Consider the following 20,807-nt stretch of genomic DNA (forward strand, 5'->3'; position numbering starts at 1 on the left):
TGGAAAATGTACCCACGTGTGTGTATATGATTTACATCTAATACAAATTGTGTGTATATATATATATATATATATATATATATATATATATATATATATATATATATATATATATATATATATATATATATATATATAAATAGTCGAATGAGGCGGCACTCCAGTATAAGTGATAAAATAGTGGTTTTTATTCACCCATTGGTAAGCAACGTTTCAATCTCTCTTTGAGATCTTTTTCAAGCAACCTTGAAAAAGATCTCAAAGAGAGATTGAAACGTTGCTTACCAATGGGTGAATAAAAACCACTATTTTATCACTTATACTGGAGTGCCGCCTCATTCGACTATTTGGAAATTCGGAAGCTTGGGTCTGGCTACCTGAGTTCGTGCACCCACCTGAGCCGCAGAGCCTACACAGTGCCGTCTAGCAACCTTTGTCAGTATATATATATATATATATATATATATATATATATATATACATATATACACATATATATATATATATATATATATATACACACATATATATATATATATATATACACATATATATACACATATATATACACATATACATATATATATATTACACATATATATATATATATATATATATATATATATATATATATATATATATATATATATACACACACACATACATACATACATACATACATACATACATATATATACATACATATATACACACACACACACTTATATAGCAATCTTACCCTTTCTTCTCCTCTTGTGGACTCATTGTCTAATAAAGGTTCTCCGGGGGCTTGAATAGTGACCGACTTGTCTCCTCGGCTGCTGCCGTCCCGGCTTTTAGACCGATGTCTTTCCCTTCGATCTCTGAAAAAAGAAAAAAATAATAAAATAACTGAAAATAGCAAAAATTTAAACCAAATTTAAAAGATTTACTCCGACAAAAATCTTTTTCTTTAAAATCAACTGGTGTCAGAAAGTTATATAGACTTGTAACTTACTTGTATTTTAAAATCTTAAGTTTTCCAGTACTTATCAGATGCTGTATGTCCTGCAGGAAGTGGTGTATTCTTTCCAGTCTGAGACAGAGCTCTCTACTGCCACCTCTGTCCATGTAAGGAACTGTCCAGAGCAGGAGTGTTTTTTTTATGGGTATTTGCTCTTGCTCTGGACAGTTCCTGACATAGACTGAGGTGGCAGCAGAGAGCACTGTGTCAGACTGGAAAGAATACACCACTTCCTGCAGGACGTACAGCAGCTTACAAGTACTGAAAGACTTTAGATTTTTAAATATGTCATACAAAATCAATATAATTTTCTCAAACCAGTTGATTTGAAAGAAAATTTTTTGCATACCCCTATAAAGTGGTTTAGAAAACCATTTTGTACATATTCTTTTAGGTCGTTCTAAGGCCACACTAGGGGATGGCTATAAAGAGTGTCTTTAGCTTGGTCAGAAGTAATCCATTGGTAGGTATGGACACCCTGTAATGCTCAGTTTATCCTGTGGTGGCGCTGCAGAGAAAAAGAACACTTACTTCCAGGTTTCTCAACATATAATAGTGGACTGGTAGGAATCCTAGCCAGGGGATATGTTCAGAAAGTGAACAAAGTGATTAAAAAAAAAAAAAAATCTCTTAAGAGATTCTTTATAGTTAAAATTTTGCCATGTAGCTGACAATAGGTTGTTTGTCATACTTGCCCCTTAAGGGCGTTGGTTGGCTTAGGTAAGCTTTACGAGTGCCAAGCAATAGCACCATGACGCAACCATACCGCTGATATCACCAGAAGTAATGGCAGTGCTCCAGATTGTAGGTGAGCGTTACAAGATTTAAAATGAGACTTCCAAGTAGGCCTATTAGTAACTGGAGGTGTAGAGAAAGGCAGCGGCCATTTATAACATCCATAAACTTATATGGTATAGTTTAAATGTGACCAAGATAATGAACAAAACGTACAAATTTCTTTAAAAGGAATTGAAATTCTGAACAGAACAGAAAGTCTCACCTGTGTTTGCGTGAACTCCGGGACTGCCCGGATTTATAGGAGTACCCAGAATATTGGGACTCGTTGTCCATGTTTTCAGAGTAACGGCCTTTGTGGCGATCCACGTTTACAGATTTCGGTTTCCCTGAACCCGGAACTGCAGCCAGAACTGCTGCCGCCTCTTTCAGCACAGGCTTTTTTAGGCCAAAAGGCGCCGTCAGAAAATCGACCTTCACCTTGAGGGACTCTATTTTGATTGGCTGTCTTGGTCCGTCTCATAAGAAAAAAAGGGGACCTAAAAAAACAAAAAAGAATGATTAAATAGTTGTCCAAAGAATCACCAAAAGCCGGCCACAAATCTCTCGGTGCCTATAGACCTTTAAAAGAGGTTATCCAACGCTACAAAAACATGGCCACTTATCCCCCTCTCGTCTCCAGGTCAGATGTGGTTTGCAAATAAGCTCCATTTACTTCAATGGAACTGAGTTTGAAACCCCACCCAATCTGGAGACAAGAGAGGGGGAAAAGTGGCCATGTTTTTGTAGCTCTGGATAACCCCTTTAATAACCGTTGGCCAAACAGTCATTCGGCCAACAGATATCTTTCCTGTCCCGGCCATGATCTCACATTTGGGACTCAGAAGTCCACCAAGGGTTTGGGGGCCAGCAGATAGCGGTCACACAAACGCTACAAGATTTGGAAAGGTTAGCCACCACCAGAGCAAACAGATTGAGCAGAGCTTAAATCCGTATGCCTGATCCTGATGTCCCCTGACATCTGCTGTTGGAAGGCCGCCATAGACATAAGACCACCTGAATCCTTGTGGAACCCCCTGATCCAGATTTAGGTACTCTACAGAGTGCCGCGCCGTCTTTGTTCATATTCACAGTCATAGTCATAGAAACAAAAACATATTAAAAAAAAAAAAATTGTCAGCAGAAAAAGTCCATAGTCTTTCCCAAATCTCTGAACCACATCAATGTCAACCGGTCTACAGTATATGGAATGTAGGTGGAAACCCCCTTCGGCTACTTGTCTGGTTTGCCCCTTTATGACTAGACTTAGATGATAGATAAGACAGTATAATCATAAGGTCAAAATATTCATAAAAATAAAATATAAAAATATACAAAGAACTAAAGGAAAAAAAAAAGGAAAAAAATTAAATGTATGAGATAAATGAATAAAACTTGGATGCGGATCCTAGAAATTACAGACACCTGGGAACCATTAAAAGATGATGGGGTTTCATGCTGTACTAATAAGGAAAGGTACATGTCGGAGTCTGTCGGGTTACGCCGGTTCATGCCATCAAGAAGAACTTCAAACATGGAGGTGGGAACCATGCGGGAGCCCACCACCTGCAGAACTCACCCTTGGATAGGAGACTTTCCTCTCATCCTGAGCCAACAAGGGAAAACTCATTACCTTATTTACTAGATCAACCACCCCCGGGGCAACTTTTTGTTTAAGTTTCTGTGACTCTCAGCGTTCTGTTTACCTTGTACATTCGTCTTTCTCTAAAAACGCCAATCTCATTGGGTAATGCAAACAGGAGCCGTGATCGGCATTTCCTCATACTTAAGTGATGGTAAATAATCTATGACAGCGTTAAGGGTGATGACTAAAATAGCATGGTAGCAGCCATTTAGCTAGAAGGATCATTTAAAAAAAAAAATCTACTATCTCTTGGTCCAGCACCATCTCCGTTACATCCACTTCATTACTCAATTTACATAGTGAAAGGCACTCACACCATCAACATAATGCATCGATAGCCGGCACATTTCAGACCGATACATTTTCAGTCTTGGAGTAATTGTTCTGTTTCAGACCCTCAGAATTATTTATCTAGGTTTGCAGCAATATTGGAGGGGAAAGGGAGTTACGATAACTAGATTTGCCATTCAGGTCTCTATGAAGGACTAAGGCTGAGTTCACACAGACTAAAACTGGCGTAATTCCGCAGCAGACAATCCTGTAAGCCTCCATGTCCTACTGGCAGTCTATGGGAGGCTAGAGCGCCTCCTCTCTCCGTTCGGAAGAATTGGCATGTCCATTGTTCCGCGCAGAGGAGGCACACGAGCCTCCTATAGACTGCCAGTATGATACGGAGGCTGGCAGGATTCTCCGCCACGGAAATCCGTCAGTTTTACTCCGTGTGAACTGACCCTAACTGTCAGGTGTCCTAAAAATAGGCACATGATAAATACAAGGCCAATGGTTAAAGGGGTTATCCAGCGCTACAAAAACATGGCCACTTTCTTCCAGAGACAGAACCGCTCTTGTCCCCAGATTGGGTGGGGTTTGCCTCTTAGTTCCATTGAAGTGAATGGAGCTTAAATTGCAAACCGCACCTGACCAGGAGACAAGAGCGGTGCTGTCTCTGGAAGCAAGTGGCCATGTTTTTGTAGCGCTGGATAACCCCTTTAAAGGGGTAATCCCTTCCAGAAACAGAACCACTCTTGTCTTCAGTTTTGGTCTGGGTTGTGCAGCTCAGCTCCACTGAAGTAAATACAGCAGAATTGTAATACTGCACACAACCCGAGGACAGGGGTGGTGCTGTTTTTGCAATAAAGTAGCTGTGTTTTTCCTAACTCTGGATAAGCAGCTTTAAAGCATTACACATCCACCAAAGTTACTGATAGCACCAAGTCTCAATCCTGAGACCCACTGCGATCCGGAGATACAGTGCTCTACTCCTTGGTCGGCAGAGCATCCAAGTCATTTTCTTCTTAGACTATAATGAAGCAATGAAGTTGGATTTGATCGAGAGCTGGGGGAAAAGAGATACGCTGTCGTACCCTCCTACAGGCGGTCCCACAGGCACCATTCTATGGGCCGGCTGATTCCGCATTCTGCTTAAAGAACTGACATGCCAATTCTTTCGGCAGAATGCGAAATCAGCCGGCCCATAGAATGGTGTCTATGCAGCTGGCGGAAAGGCGCGCGTCCGTGAAAGCGCACAGCTGGCGGAATTCCGTTGTGAAGAACCAATGTAAATAGTCTTTTTCGTCAAACATTCATTGTGTGTCTATGTCTCTCATAGGACTAGTACAGGAGTGGCCAACTAACCTATATGGGTAGTCAACAGTTCATGTTAAGCCCCCATAAATGTTTAGAGAAAAAAAAAAACAATCGGCGCTAAACCGTCGTGTCGAGATCAGCTAACTGCCATAACTGATGTATATGTTGGGTGAAGGATCAGACATGTTAATTTTCAGTGCCCAAATAATTTTGCTCTCCTTTCAGATGCCAGAGTTGTCTGGCAGCGGCTCCCCCTTCACCCATTTAAAAAAATGAATGGTGCAAGAGTATAAACGGGCACAGCTTGAGGAGCAGATCAAACCAAGCGCTTCACTTTGTTTAGATGAGTGATTCACTAATCTCTACCTTAAATCTATGGGAAGCATTAAAGGGGTACTCCAGGCTATGTGTATTTTAAGTGTACGACCGGGGAGGGGGTGGATATAGAAGCCACCGGTCACTTACCTCCCCGGTTCCAGCGTCGGGTCCCGGATCGCACCGCCCCGTTCTCCCGTCCAGCTACGGCTTCCTGGTCTGAGCTGCGGCTTGAGATGTGACCTCTCAAGGCAGCTCAGCCATTCAGCGGCCGAGGCAGGACTCCACTACGACTGCTGAATGGCTGAGCTGCCTTGAGAGGTCACGTCTCAAGCCGCAGCTCAGACCAGGAAGCGGCAGCCGGACGTGAGAATGGGGCGGCGCGATTCGGGACCCGGCGCTGGAACCAGAGAGGTAATTGACCGTCGGCTTCTATATCCACCCCCTCACCGGCTGTACACTGAAAATACACATAGCCTGGAGTACCCCTTTAAGGCTGTATTAAATGGACAAATGCTCTGGGGGAAACAAGCACTGGACTGTCAGCTCAGCGCTTGTTTCCCCCTCATTCCTCGCTCGCTGCACTATGAACAGACAGCGATCAAGTAATAGGCAGAAGGGGGCGCCCGAATGATCCTTAGATCGCCCAGGCTGCTCATTGAAGTCAATTGCAGCACATGCCACTCCTATTACACAGAACGCCGCGTTGCAGATCAACGCTACACACATCGTGATGTTTCAATATGTTGAATGACCACAATCGGCCTTGCCTTTCAACATGGGCTACTACGTTGATTTTCAACATGGGATATTACGCTGAACAATTATCAGCCTGAACGACTGGCAAGTAAAGCTGTAAACATTCTGTGTAATAGGGCCTTTAGAGTACTAGAAAATTAAAGGGTTAAGTAAATAAAAACAGTAGTGCTACCACTACTGAACATTATCAGTCGCATCGATTAAATTACTACACACATAGGGACATCGTAAGTGTTACATAATTTATGGCCAAGTCAGTCACTCCAGTCATTTCGAGGAGTTAATAAAAATTCAAGAGTAAAGCCGAATGGAAAAAAAAAAAATCTATTTTTGATTACCTGGCTCTAGAATATTCCCCGAAACAGTAAAACGGCCTCAGCTCCCACGGTTTATAAATTGCCAGGAATACTTAATGAGGGTTATTAATTAAAGATGCTCAACATGTCTGCGAGGAACAGTTGGCGGTATTTTTCTTGTCGATTTCGTTTGACAGTCAATAAAGACGAATAATATAAAAATACAAAAAATATTATCGCTGCAGATTCCCATCATTATTCTATTGTTTTTGTGCCAAAACCATCGAGTAATTCACATTCTTAAATAAAAGGTAGCCAACTTTCTGGATTAAAAGGGAACTTGTTAAATTTGGATGGTGACATCTGTTCCGTGTACCCGGGGGCAGAACTCGATGTAGATGGTGGATGTAGATCTGTTACTAGGCAGACAGTTTTTAATGTGAGCAGTCTCCAAAATTCTAATTGAAAAAGGTCAAGAATACATTAGCCCGCTACATTGGGGTATCATTGGGTAGGGCTATACCACACCGCTAAATTAAAAAGGTCCAAAAGGACAAAAAAAAAAAAAAAATTTTTTTTTTTAGTCTAGAATCTAGATGCTCAGTATTCATTACCGGCTCACCAAGACATTTGGCTACTTCCAATAATACTTACAAGCCCTGTCAGGCTACATGGTGACCACATGGAAACCACAATAAAGGAATTAGGTCAGTTATAAAAGATTTAATGTTACGTCTCATTGGTTAAGGAACACTTGATTGAGTCCCTATAACCTCTGGGAAAGTCACCAATTCAGAAAGAACAAAGGAATAGTTATTATAGTCACAATCCAGGGGGTCAACATCAGCACCATAATGTAGGGCATGTTACAAGTGTAGGTCACCCCATCACCATACAAAAAACCTCAAAACATGTCAATTTCTTCACACTGACCAAAGATTTCTTCCATGCCTTAATTGTAGCTATGAGCTGCCAAGTAGAGTGGGTGATATATGTTCTTTAAGTTTAAGGGTACAAACCCACTTGACGTATTTGCTGCGTGAATCAGTCTTAAAAATAAGCAGGCAAAACGCAGGTTGGCTTTATACGATTGTTCTGCGTTAAAATACGCAATTGCGTATTTTTGAAGCGTGAAGCTTGTTGTTAGCAAAGCATCAGTTGTTAACAACCTGTGCGAAAAACGCATGTAGCTTCACGCTTCAAAAATACGCAATTGCGTATTTTAACGCAGAACAATCGTATAAAGCCAACTTGCGTTTTGCCTGCTTATTTTTAAGACTGATTCACGCAGCAAATACGTCAAGTGGGTTTGTACCCTAAGCCTACAAAATGGTTGTCTGGCTCCTATGTACAAGAATATAACTACTATAATACTGCTCCTATATACAAGAATATAACTACTATAATACTGCCCCTATATACAGGAATATAACTACTATAATACTGCCCCTATATACAGGAATATAACTACTATAATACTGCTCCTATATACAAGAATATAACTACTATAATACTGCTCCTATATACAAGAATATAACTACTATAATACTGCCCTCTATATACAAGAATATAACTACTATAATACTGCCCCTATACACAAGAATATACCTACTATAATACTGCTCCTATATACAGGAATATAACTACTATAATACTGCTCCCTATATACAAGAATATAACTACTATAATACTGCTCCTATGTACAAGAATATAAATACTATAATACTGCTCCTATATACAGGAATATAACTACTATAATACTCCCTCCTATATACAAGAATATAACTACTATAATACTCCCTCCTATATACAAGAATATAACTACTATAATACTGTCCCTATATTCAAGAATATAACTACTATAATACTGCCCCTATATACAAGAATATAACTACTATAATACTGCTCCTATATACAGGAATATAACTACTATAATACTGCTCCTATATACAGGAATATAACTACTATAATACTGCTCCTATGTACAAGAATATAAATACTATAATACTGCTCCTATATACAGGAATATAACTACTATAATACTCCCTCCTATATACAGGAATATAACTACTATAATACTGCTCCTATATACAAGAATATAACTACTATAATACTGCCTCCTATATACAAGAATATAACTACTATAATACTCCTCCTATATACAGGAATATAACTACTATAATACTGCCCCCTATATACAAGAATAACTACTATAATACTGCCTCCTATATACAAGAATAAAATTACTATAATACTGCTCCTATATACAAGAATATAACTACTATAATACTGCTCCTATATACAAGAATAACTACTATAATACTGCCTCCTATATACAAGAATATAATTACTATAATACTGCTCCTATATACAAGAATATAACTACTATAATACTGCTCCTATATACAGGAATATAACTACTATAATACTGCTCCTATATACAGGAATATAACTACTATAATACTGCTCCTATATACAAGAAGATAACTACTATAAGGCTGGGTTCACACACAGTATATTTCAGGCTGTATTTGGTCCTCATGTCAGGTCCTCATTGCAACCAAAACCAGGAGTGGATTAAAAACACAGAAAGGATCTGGTCACACAATGTTGAAATTGAGTGGATGGCCATCATATAACAGTAAATAACTGCCATTATTTCAATACAACAGCCAATGTTTTAAAATAACAGCAAATATTTGCCATCAAGGGTGCGTTCACACCTACAGGATCCGCAGCAGATTTGATCGTGCAGATTTGTTGCTGTGTTCTGTTATTTAGATGAAATCTGCAGCGGATCCGCAGCAGAAAATACGCTGCAGATACAGTAAGTGTGAACGTACCCTAAATGACGGTCATTTTCAACTTCATGTGATCATAGCCTTTCTGTGCTTTCAATCCACTCCTGGTTTTGGTTGCAATGAGGACCAAATACTGCCTGAAATATACTATGTGTGAACCCAGCCTAATACTGCTCCTATATACTGTGCCAAACAGGACAAAAAGGCATCTGAATTGATAGAAATATCAGCCTGTTTACTAATCGTTGCAGTCCATTAAATTCCTATGGGCAATCCTTGCTTAGTATAGTATAGTGTGTCATGAGGCTGCAGGAATCAGGTCTTTCCGGAAGGGTTTGTGTACTCTCTATAGTTCTATGGCAGAGGCCTATTCACAACTATTTGCATTGTGGGAATGTTTCCCTGAAGACTGAGGTCACATATAAGGGTCAGATATCACTATAAGACAACCATAGAGTAGGAGAATACCAGGAAGCATCAAACAGGATGAACCGAGAGAGACTTGGGTAAGGTCAATAAGTTCTGGATATGGTTATGGACCACACAAAGGAGTGATCGCTCTCTGCCCCTTAGTACATGCTTGAGATATGAAAACTCCTTCAGACATCTCGCATTCAGAAGTGCTAGCCCAGCAGGTTTGCCCGTAAGGTTGTAATCTACTATAAACACATTTTTCACCCAAATATAGTTACTAAAATGGTTGCCCCATTTAAGATTCCTCCCAATTTGCCAATGAGACCTAAACCAGAAAAGCAGCCAAACCTCAATGTGATCATCTGACCACTATAAGGGGCATTCTGGGATTATATTATTAATGTCCTATCAGTATCCGATTCTACCAACTTCCTGCGCCCTTCCCGATTGGCTGATCGTAGGGGATCGCGAGTCACCAATGATTGCCACATTTTTTTCTCATTAACATTATCAGACATTTTTTGCCATTAATTTTTTATTGTCTGTTCATTGTAAAGATAGGCCATCAAAAATATAATGCCAAAAAAAAAAAAAAAAATTGACCCATTGTTCCATTAAAGTCCTAACATTACATATTTTTTATAGTTTACATTTTCACCACTAGGCTTAAAGGGGGTATTTCAGGAAAAAATTCACTTTTCCCCTACCCACAGAATAGGGAAAAAGTAGGAGATTGTGGGGGTCCGTCCACTGAACCCCCCTGGCGATCTCCATATCGGACCCCGCTGGCTCTGTTGAGAATAGAGCCCCGGGGGTCAGCATGTGACCCGCATCTCTATTCATTCCTATGGAGCGACCAAAAGAGCAGAGTACAGCAGAAGAGCAAAACTCGAGTCAGATTGTTCGGCATTTGAATACCAGCGGCTGAAGTAGTTTCATGCAGCCCTAAGGAATCTGGGAAAACATGGAGACAGTCTATAGATTAATCCATATTTTACCAGACCCACTAGGGCTGCATCCAACTTCTTCAGCCACCGGTATTCAAATGCTGATTGGAGTCAAGCATGCTCGAGTTGCGTTCGTCCCTCCAGTAACATCTCCCATAAACGTAATTGGGACAGCTTTAGTCTATTCCTATTTATGTCCATGGACCTGTAAAAAACATTGCATGCAATTTTTGGGGATCTGGGGCAGCCACACTAAAGGGAAACTATAAGAACGCCCTTAGGATTTTCCTACCATAGAATTCTTAATGTCTATTGACTACAGGAGGTGCCATATAATGTCCCCTACCGTCTGTCATTTACATGTGACTTGGTCAAATTGGAAACTTATAAAAAAAAAAACAAAAAAAAAAAACGGCACCTTTAAAAACCAGCATTGAGCATTGTCAAGTTTGAGTGACATCTGAAGTGACATCTTGTGCTCCGTGAACAGCAGAGGGACAATATGACAAGGCTTGGTGACCATAGAAACACGACGGAAAAAATACAGATCCAATCATGTCCTGCTTCCAGCCACTGGTTTTGGATGGACAGGGTCAGGATGCTGCAGTCAGTGAAGGCTTTTGTCCCGAATACCAGATTTTTCGCATCTATTACCATGGAAACCCAAAAGGCCTGGTCTCCGCGCATCTCTCCCACCCTCCCCCATAAGCACCCCGTTGGTTTCCAAGGTAATGGCAGCAAGGCCTAGAAAAATTCACCCAAGCAAATGCATGGAGAGAAGCAGGGTGGAGAGGCTGGAAGGAAGGGCGAGCAAGGAGTGGAACTGGAGGGGGGGGGGGAAGAAAAAATTCTTTATTTTGTAACTCTTCTTCCATTGTTCAGAAAAAGGGATCAAGTTTCTCCAGGGAGACGACCATGAAAAAGCTTAGAGAGACAAAAGAACTTCAGTCCAACACGGGCTAACAGGACCCTGAAAAACCAGCCGCCAAAAGATGGGGGCACAGAATAGTATACAAGGCCAAAAAACACACAAAAGTAATATATGATGATGCAATATCTCAAAACGTGACATCACATTCCCAGTCCCAGTGTTAGGAACGAAAGATTAAAGAGACCTGGATCAATCTTTGCAGATTACACAGCAAACACCTAGGCGGCATTATTTATGCAAGAGTTACAGCCCCCGTGTGAAGCTGGATAAAAGGATTACAATCTACAGGTGGCCAGACATGTTATATAAGTATCACCCAACCCCGCCAATCATCTGATGTGTATGGGGCCTCCCAACTCTCCCCCAACAGATACGTCAGACATGTTGGATACACAGCACGTGGCATCAGAAGAGAAGTGGGGTAGGCTGCTGCCAGATTGCTCTGACAGTAGCTCATCTCCCAAAGAACAAAAGGATCACTCATATGCCTACTATGTTAGCGTTTACGTATATATGGACACTAAGGGTGCTGTTAAAATGAGCGATTTTTAACTAACGATCTAACGAACGTGGAATTACAGCGAATGATTAATGATAATTTTAGGTTCAGATCTATATTAGGGATGGTCCAAATCTTCCGAGGTTCGTGTTCGTATGAACCTGAAATCTCTGCATCAGATTCCCGCTGTCTGGCCGCTCCGTGCAGCGGGTGGATACAGCGGGAGGACCGCCTGGAAAACTGGGATACAGCCTATGGTTATGGCTGTATCTTAGTTTTCCAGGCGGTCCTCCCACTGTATCCACCCTCTCCACGGAGCGGGCAGACAGCGGGAATCATTTCCGAGAGCTAGTTCGGACCATCCCCAGCAAGTTCGGACCATCCCTAATCTAAATCATAAACGACATGTGACCGATTTTTCAATCGTTGCCTGCAATTACACAGAACGATTAACGTTAAAATTCAAACGATATAATGATTTTTCGCACGATAATCATCCCCTGTAATAGGGCCCCGACTTTTCACACATCCTGTGCCCATCTGTCGGCAGGAGTGCTCTCTCCAAATAATCTTTGCTTTTAAGATTTTAGTGAGGGAACAAGCGATCCTGCCCATTGGTGTTTTACAAGGCTCAATCAATTGTAAAGCTGGCCCCATGAACAGGCACTGGATTGTTTGTGCCCCTTTAACATGCACCTACCTCCCTGGCTCCAGCGCAGGAGTCTGCTGTCCCCAGCTCCAGTTCCCGGTGCCCCATCCACTTCCTAGTCTGAGTGGGGACCCGGGCTGTGATGTGTCAGCCCTGCTTAGCCAGTCAGCCACCAAGGCGGGATCGTGCTACGGGCGTTGACTGGCTGACACGTCATGACCCGGGTCCCCGCTCAGACCCAGAAGCAGCTGGGGAACCGGAAAGAAGGACAGCAGACTCCTGTGCTGGATCCAGAGAAGTAAATGCATGTTGTTATGTCAACTACCTCTTCCCCGGACTTCTCCTTTAAGTACAAACAAATTATGCCGCCAGCCGACAAAATGCATTTCTGTTTATCAGCTGATTTCTCACGCTTTTACATGGACCGATAATCCGCAACAAAATAATTCACCCCTGTAAACAAGGGATGATCCGATAGATCAGGCATTTTAGATTTCTTTAACTCCGGGAGATGTTAGGGGTCATTTACATGTTCCGTAAATGCGAACGAGTATGAGTATGAGTATGAGTATGCCAGGTACTCTGTTCCGTAGCATGTCACGACAGTGCACAGAATGTATGAATGCTTCCTTAAGGTCCCAGGGCTCCAATGAACCCCACAGTAACTTAGTCAGTCATTCTTGGCATTAAATATAATAGAGCTGTTGGAGCTGATGGAGGTGCTCCATCTTGAATTAATATGAGGTCTCAATGGAATATATTAGTTTACCAGGAGGATCCAATAGGTTGCTGTAGGCACATATACCTAGGCACATATTGTTACAAAAAGATGCACTTTAGGCCTTCAATTTCCTTCACTGAGAAATGATGGGGACGATGACGACTTCAAAGGTCTTGGAGACCTAAAAGCACATTAACACAGGGAAGCAACCATGAAGTGGACTCCATATAGTTGGCTTGATAAAAGGACGTTAAGGATCTGCATTCGTGCTTCAACAATGAGCCGTAATGGTTCTCAAGCATCTCTCAGTCTTCCAGCCGTCCATCCAGGCTCTGACTGAAATAGAGGGCGACAGGCTTCTTAAATGATACAAAAATACATACATGGTACACACTGAAGAAAAGTAGGGAACAAAAGCCAAAAAGAAGCACTGGAAGTCAGGGCATCCTTGGCTGGAAAGAGGAGGGTACAAGTGTAATTCATCAGTGCCAATATACATGGTTTATTTCCCAAAACACTAATGATATGATATGGGGGGGGGGGGGGGGGGTAGGGGTAACTATTTGGGGTGGAATTTATCTAGAGATGAGCGATCCTCAAGCATGATATCACCATAGGTTGAATCCAGGTTTTTCAGGCAGCCTTAGGGCTGCATCCAACTTCGAGTTTGAATGAACCAGAGTGTGCTCGAGGTTGGCTCATCTCTAAAGCCCCTATTGCACAAGCCGACTGTAAGGAGCAAACATGCGCTATTAGCGCTCGTTTGCTTCTCGTTCCCCACTCGCTGTCGCCGCTATTACATGCGGCTGCAGCGAGCAGGTGAGTGCTGTGCCTTTTATTCCATGGGACGATCATCGACCGAATACGGCCGGTAATCGTTCTGTGGAATAGGGCCTTAATTCTCTCCCATTTACAGGATGGGCAAAATGTTTCATTTTTTTATTTAATTCCCTATACCACTCAACCCCCCACTCCCCGTTCTCAGACAATGCCATTGCTATAATCACATGATAGCTATGTAAAGTGTAGATACAAATTACACACGGGAAAGTCTACATCTACTAGTTTAACTAAACGACTTTTCTAAATAAGCGGCCGACTCTTAATGCCATAATAACATATTAGCCAAGCTGAAATAGAAGGCCAGCTGATAGGGAGAACCTGTAGAACCTGTTCACAGAATGGCTGAACCATTAGACAGTCCTCCCACGTGAAAATCTGCCCCTCTGCAATAGAATAGAGCCTCTACGCCTCTGCAAGGGGAAGGAGTCTTCTTTAGGAATTCAGCTTAAAAGGGAACTTTTGGCGGGAAAAGTTATTCTAAACTATCAGCATCATGTTATTACAGAGGAAGAGCTGAGAAGGTTGTAGAATCTGTGACTTAAGTGAAATCCCTGCTTATTCTGGGCTTAGGAGTCCAGTAGGTGGTCATACTATCAGTTGACAACACTTCCTGTACGAGTGCGCATAAAGAGAGAGTTGTCAGTCACTTATCAGGACCGCCCACTGGACTCCTAGACCTAAAAAAGAAAATATTTAACATTATTAAAATACAGTGATACTGAATCTTTCCCCTTAATACAATATATCAATCTGGTAATCTCCTCCAGCCCTATAAAAAGGTGCCTATACCTTGAATAACAGTCAGCCAAACATTCATTTGACTTCATTTGGTTTGGTCCAGCACTCACGTATAGTGATGGGAGAGAGGAGAGGTAAATCACTACCATTACCCATCAGTGGAGAGTAAGGAGGTATCCATATACATTCCATGATGATTATCTGGGCCCAAAAAAACAAAAAAACACACACATTGGGTTTGTCCAAATTTTGGTAAATTTGTATGGCGGCCTTAACGTGGGGCCAATGATCAGACCACATCAACATCATGACAACTGTGCTTTCATTGGAGGCCAGAGATGTGGGGGGCACAATTGTAAACAACAAACATAGATCCCCAAAGACCGAGGAGCTTGGAGGCTTCTGTAAGTGCTGCTGATAGGTAGCAGGTCAAAAGGGGTTGTCCAGAAAACATTATAATAAAACGTATATACTCGCTTCAATAAACTTTATTCATAAAGTTCTTGGAAATCCCTTTAAGAGGCCCGCCACACATTAAAGGCCTGGTGAGAAAATGAATAGCTTCCTAAATACATACAGTATGTCATAGGGAAGGTTCTGGGCTCCTCAAGGACAAGAACTTTTTGGAATCTTTTAAACATATTTATGGGCCGGATAACAACTTCCAGTTGCACAATTGTTTCTTCTTTAATGAACTGCACATGATCAATAAAATACAGAATGGTTCCCTGTGGTTTGGTTTAGGATCCTCTACGTAAATCTTTCATAGCGGTTACAACAACGAGATAGAGAGTCACTCAACACGCTAAAGAACGAAGAAGAAGAGACTAAACACCCTTAAAAATAAAGCAGTACTAAACACCCTAGAAAACGAAGATGGAGAAACTAAACACCCCTAAAAACTAAGATGAAGAAACACATGAATAAAGGACTAGACTACACAAGGTTTGCAGTCTGCAACCATAAAGGGTTGTATAGGAGCTGTATACACAAAGGAGGGGGGTGGGGGAGATTGATTAAGACCGATGTATCTGTACACCACTCTTACCTAAGTCCCAGCCCCCACACCAGAATTATTGAAAGGCGCACGCCTCTCACTGGATCGGGAAAATCTGAGGCTGCCGTGTGGCGGTCTCAGAAATTCACACCATCTCCTGGTGATAAATAAGGCAGAGGGGCAGGCCACTTACCCTCTATGCTTTGCAACAAGCCCCTGCCCACCTATCAGGAGAATTGGGTGCACATCGCACCAACAAGCTACTAAACCAAGAGGTTTGTATACAGAATTGGGACAGCAAACTCAGTCTTTGCCCCTGGAGGCACATGACACTTGGGGCCTAAAACTGTGCTTCAGCTTGGGACTACAAGTTAGAGCCATATTACACGGCCTGATTTTCTATGTAAGAGAGAGCTTATCTGCTATATTGGTGCTCGCTTACTGAGCCTGTTGCACTGCTTGATGATCATGCAGCAAGGGCTGCATGGACATCATTAGCCATGTTTTTGCAGCCCTTGCTGGTATTCTGGCATATAGAGAAAATAACTAAGTAATACTTACCTGTCCAGGCTCCCCTGGTGTCCTCCTGCCTGTTCCCCACTCACCGTAGCCACTGCCAAAGGAGTCTCTGTAGTGACAAGCCACTCAGCCAATCACTGGCCCAGAAAGGACAGTGTCTTGGCCAGTGATTGGCTGAGTGGGCTGTCACTGCACAGATGGGTTTGGAAGTGTCAGTGGTGGCTGCAGTGAGCAGGTAACAGGAAGGCCAACACAGTGGAACCTGGACAGGCAAGTACAACTTTTCTATCGTTATTAGCCTCTTATTACACAAAGCCATTTTCAAACCTGCTGAAAGACAACAACCAGCTGACAATCGGCTCCTCGGGTGATGTTTGTCTTTATTACACAGGGTAATAGTTGCCCGATTGGGCAGGTAATCGGCCTGTGTAATAGAGCCTTTACTTTCCATGACCAGGCTCACAGATCTGGTACAACAGACTATAGCCCCATGTACTTGGGGTGATTATCAGGAAGAACAAGCATTGATCAGCTGAATGGATACTCCTTCCTGATCATTAGCCTATGTAAAAAGGTCTTAAAAATAAATTTCAAAAATAAACAATTGATTTGAGCTATTAAGAAATATAGAAAAATATAAATCCCCAAAAAATGATTACATTGGCATATTGTGAAACTGTAGTTTACAGTGCAACTCAAGCCAAACTCCTGTCACTGAATAACTACTGCCTTCAGTGTCGCCAGACATATAAATTTTAATTTTATATATATCTATATGATTTAGAAGCCTGTCTGTCATATTAAACCACAATAAACAATAAAACACAGACACAAAAATACTTGGCAACCTAGTAAAATAACCGCTAATGAGTCAATAATATAATAGGGTGTAGTAATACCAGTTTACAAATAGGCAACATTAAGGAACGACCCAATAAAGGCGGCAGAAACCAATATTCTTGCAAAACAGATTTATAAATAATTTAATTTTTATTTTTTTTTTACACATTGTGTTTTCCCGTTTCAAACAGAAAAAGGTATACCGTACATGGACACTTACCAGGTTATGATAACAGGAGAGACGGGCTAGGACTGTGTAAATTTTTCCCACTATCCTTCGTGCATCTTAAGAGTGAAATCTGGATCAAAATTTTTTTGGGGGAAAAAAAAAAAAAAGTTTTCCTCAGATATACATCATCGATTTCTCTTCTAGGAAACTCCTTTTTGTATTATCAAACACCTACAAATAAAAGAATAAAAAAAACATTGCAAGTTAAACAGTATAGCTAAAGGCAACAAACGCAGGTTAGGTTAAACCACTGAGGAGGAAGAATTTTTAAAAATTTCAATCAATCATTTAAATAAAAAAAAAAAAATTTCTTTAAAAACAAAAAGCATAAAGCTCAAAGCTATATTTCTCCACCCCCTGAAAACCACATATATGTGAGGCTTTGTCTAAAACCAACCACAGAGTGATTTATATTTTGCCGGCCAACAATAAGCATCACCTAGAACCATTTATTTTTGGCCAAATGACCTATCCAAGGTAAATTACATATTGGCTATAATATTCACAGTGCATTACAGATATAAAGTAAAAATGAAATTACTTATTCTACCCATATCAACTGGAAGGCATACAATAATATATAGGATTGCTAGAGCTGCCAACATGATGAATGGGCAACTACGTGAATGGCCACACATTAGCACTTAACATTGACTTGACAATGGGCTGTGAAGCGCCAGACATGCTGGGTATGATCTGAAAGGATTCATTAACAAAAAAAATGGAGAGAAAATAAATATTAATTCCTTCCTGGCTCTGGAAATCCAAGCAGACATTAAGGAAATCCTAGATTGCCAGTCCCACGCTCACACGATGAGAGTTCATTACCTCATCTCAACCTCATCCATCATCGGCAGCTCTTAATGTCTGCATGCTGACCGGCAGCCATAAAAAATCCCGAATATCACCCTAGTCTGCCGCACACATTCCTCCTGCTTTCTGGAAGCTGGCTATGAAATATTATGCCAGGAACACAGAGGCTGAGGAATTTCATAAATGCAAAAAGGAGAAGATGGAATTAATTTGGCAACTGGAGACAAAGGGTTTACATGGAATACAAGCCACAGAAGGGAGCTTTGGATGTTCTAGCAAAGAAATGTGTCAACAATGGGAGGAAAATGTATTGTTCATAAATAAAAATAACTGGGGATGACAGAGAAAATGCATGAAGGATGAAGGTATGAAGAGAAGACCAGAGAGAAAGCTGCTTTAGGTTAGGAACAAGGTCCACAAGAAACTTGCTCTTGGCCAATGACGCATTAATCACACCCTGTAGGAGTCAACAAACGTTAGAGAAATCGTTCTGAAAAATGTGGGTGGAGGGTAGTTGTCAAGCTCGAATTGTGTGAACGTCACTTCATACAACTAATACAGCTGCTCAACTTGCCTAGATGTGTAGGCCTCAGCCAAAAAGAAAGGAAATTTGGTCTACTATAGTGTTTCATCGTTGTTTACTTAAGACGTTATCTAAACTAACCAACCAGTAGCAGTCAAAGATTGGGTTGACTAGAGATGAGCAAACTTGCGTACCTTGAGAATGTTTAAGGTCGGCTGAACCCAAACTCTTGGCATTTGATTACCGGTGGCTGAAAAAGTTGAATGGAGCCCTAGAGATTCCTGGAAAACATGGATACAACCTATGGCCTCCATCCAACTGGTAATCAAACGCAGAGCGTTCAGACGAACCAGAGCGTACTCGGAGTTCCCTCATCTCTAAGTATGACTACAGAAGTGGCCACAAAAAGGCAGATGCAGACCACTCTTTGCTGCTTCCTTTTCTTAGCAAAAACAAATTCACCTTATTTAAAAAGGTGGATTTACACACAAGATGGTGAATTCTGTCAAAGCCAACCAAAAATCAAATGTGTATGGAGATAGCCAGAATGTAAACACGCCCAATCCTGTGTTCTAACGGAGAAGATAAGCCACCATCAGAGGTGGCAAGCAGCAGCCTAAAGTTGGCCATACACCTTCAATAATTGTCAGTTATCTTTCTAATCCTCCCCATATGCATGAACATTCTGCATGGCCGAATGTTCCTGCGTTTTATATGGGGAGGGAAGCTGCAACCAGACAGCTCTAGTGGCAGTGTATCTCTTTGAGAACAAAGGAGTTGGCCAATGATTTTCCACTATGCCTGACATTATCTGTCTGTGGAAGTCTCGGGAGACCCCCATACACCTATATGGCAAGTTCAGTCAACATAAGCATAAAGTGTATGGGGACCTTAAGGCCATTTAAGATGGACCAACTGGCTTTCACTGGGATCAACGCTCAACCTACAAGGACTGTATCCAATAAGTGGGTTGACCCAAAGGGCTCCATGCCAAATAATTGGCCCAAAAAAACAACAAAAGGAGGTAAGAAACAGGAAAATACCACCAAAGGAAAGGAAACATGGCCAGAAGACCGAATACAAGGGAGCATTTGTTTTCCTATTACCATTGAAATACCCCTCCCAAATATTTATCCTGTAAATGAGAGGACTCTCTTTCCACTTCCTCCAGGGTCTAAAAAGGGTTAACGAGCCCTATGACACCACGGAATAATGTGCCATTCTATTCAAGCAGCAACCATTGTAAACAGAGAGAGAACACAAACCCAGGTATGAACACAAGGAACAAAGTACATTATCCGTGAAATGACACAAGCAGCGAGACAAAGGATGGGAAACAGGTTACAAAGCACAAGCCTGAAGGGCAGACTGTGTAGGAAGCCGGAGACAGACGCTCATTGTGCCCTGAAAACACCCGACATATCGGGCCTTGGCTTAAAGGGTCTCCATCGATAATGGATACCATAAATCATAGATGTGGCTTAAGATCTGTGAAGTCATCAGTGCAGGGTGCCTTACTGGTATGTGGGTCATGGTCCATAGCAAATCCCAAAAATGTGTGACTCATTGCACATATAAACATGGATATATATGGTCACCATGGATTTATACGACTTGCCAGAATAGGCTGTACTTAAATTATACTACCCAGTCATTGACCCAATGGGGCTCCCCAATAATTTTTCTGTAGCTAGACATTAGAAGGGAAAAATTAGAGGAAGCCATTTGGAACCCTAGAAATTTATGGTACAACGTATAGGTGGTCTACCTTGTGACTTTCCCGGCAAACTACAAATACACGGTGTAACAAACCCCCGCCCCAATGTGTTTAATTGTAGTGAACATAAACACGTATGGAAGGGACACTACTACTACTACCACCAACTACAACAACAGTTTGTCCTGGTCTCACGGGAACATACAGAGGTTTATTGTTATGTTTGCGGTTGATTTTTGGCAAGAGA

The 20,807-nt window shown here is 41.5% G+C and overlaps 1 protein-coding gene across 2 annotated transcripts in view; it reads right to left on the bottom strand.

Moving 5' to 3' along the window:
* VANGL2 (VANGL planar cell polarity protein 2) overlaps positions 1-20,807 on the bottom strand; it is an 87,882-nt gene that overhangs the window by 16,132 nt on the left and 50,943 nt on the right. For both annotated transcript variants that reach the window (XM_069950324.1, XM_069950323.1), the window contains 3 exons: positions 17,499-17,678; positions 2,004-2,277; positions 740-863 (listed from right to left, as the gene is read on the bottom strand). In XM_069950324.1, the coding sequence (XP_069806425.1) occupies positions 740-863; positions 2,004-2,074 (195 nt within the window). In that variant the 5' untranslated portion in view covers positions 2,075-2,277; positions 17,499-17,678. The remainder of the gene's footprint in view (positions 1-739; positions 864-2,003; positions 2,278-17,498; positions 17,679-20,807) is intronic.

The sequence above is a fragment of the Dendropsophus ebraccatus genome, chromosome 13, assembly GCF_027789765.1.
Source record: "Dendropsophus ebraccatus isolate aDenEbr1 chromosome 13, aDenEbr1.pat, whole genome shotgun sequence".
NCBI classification, from domain to species: Eukaryota; Metazoa; Chordata; class Amphibia; order Anura; family Hylidae; genus Dendropsophus; species Dendropsophus ebraccatus.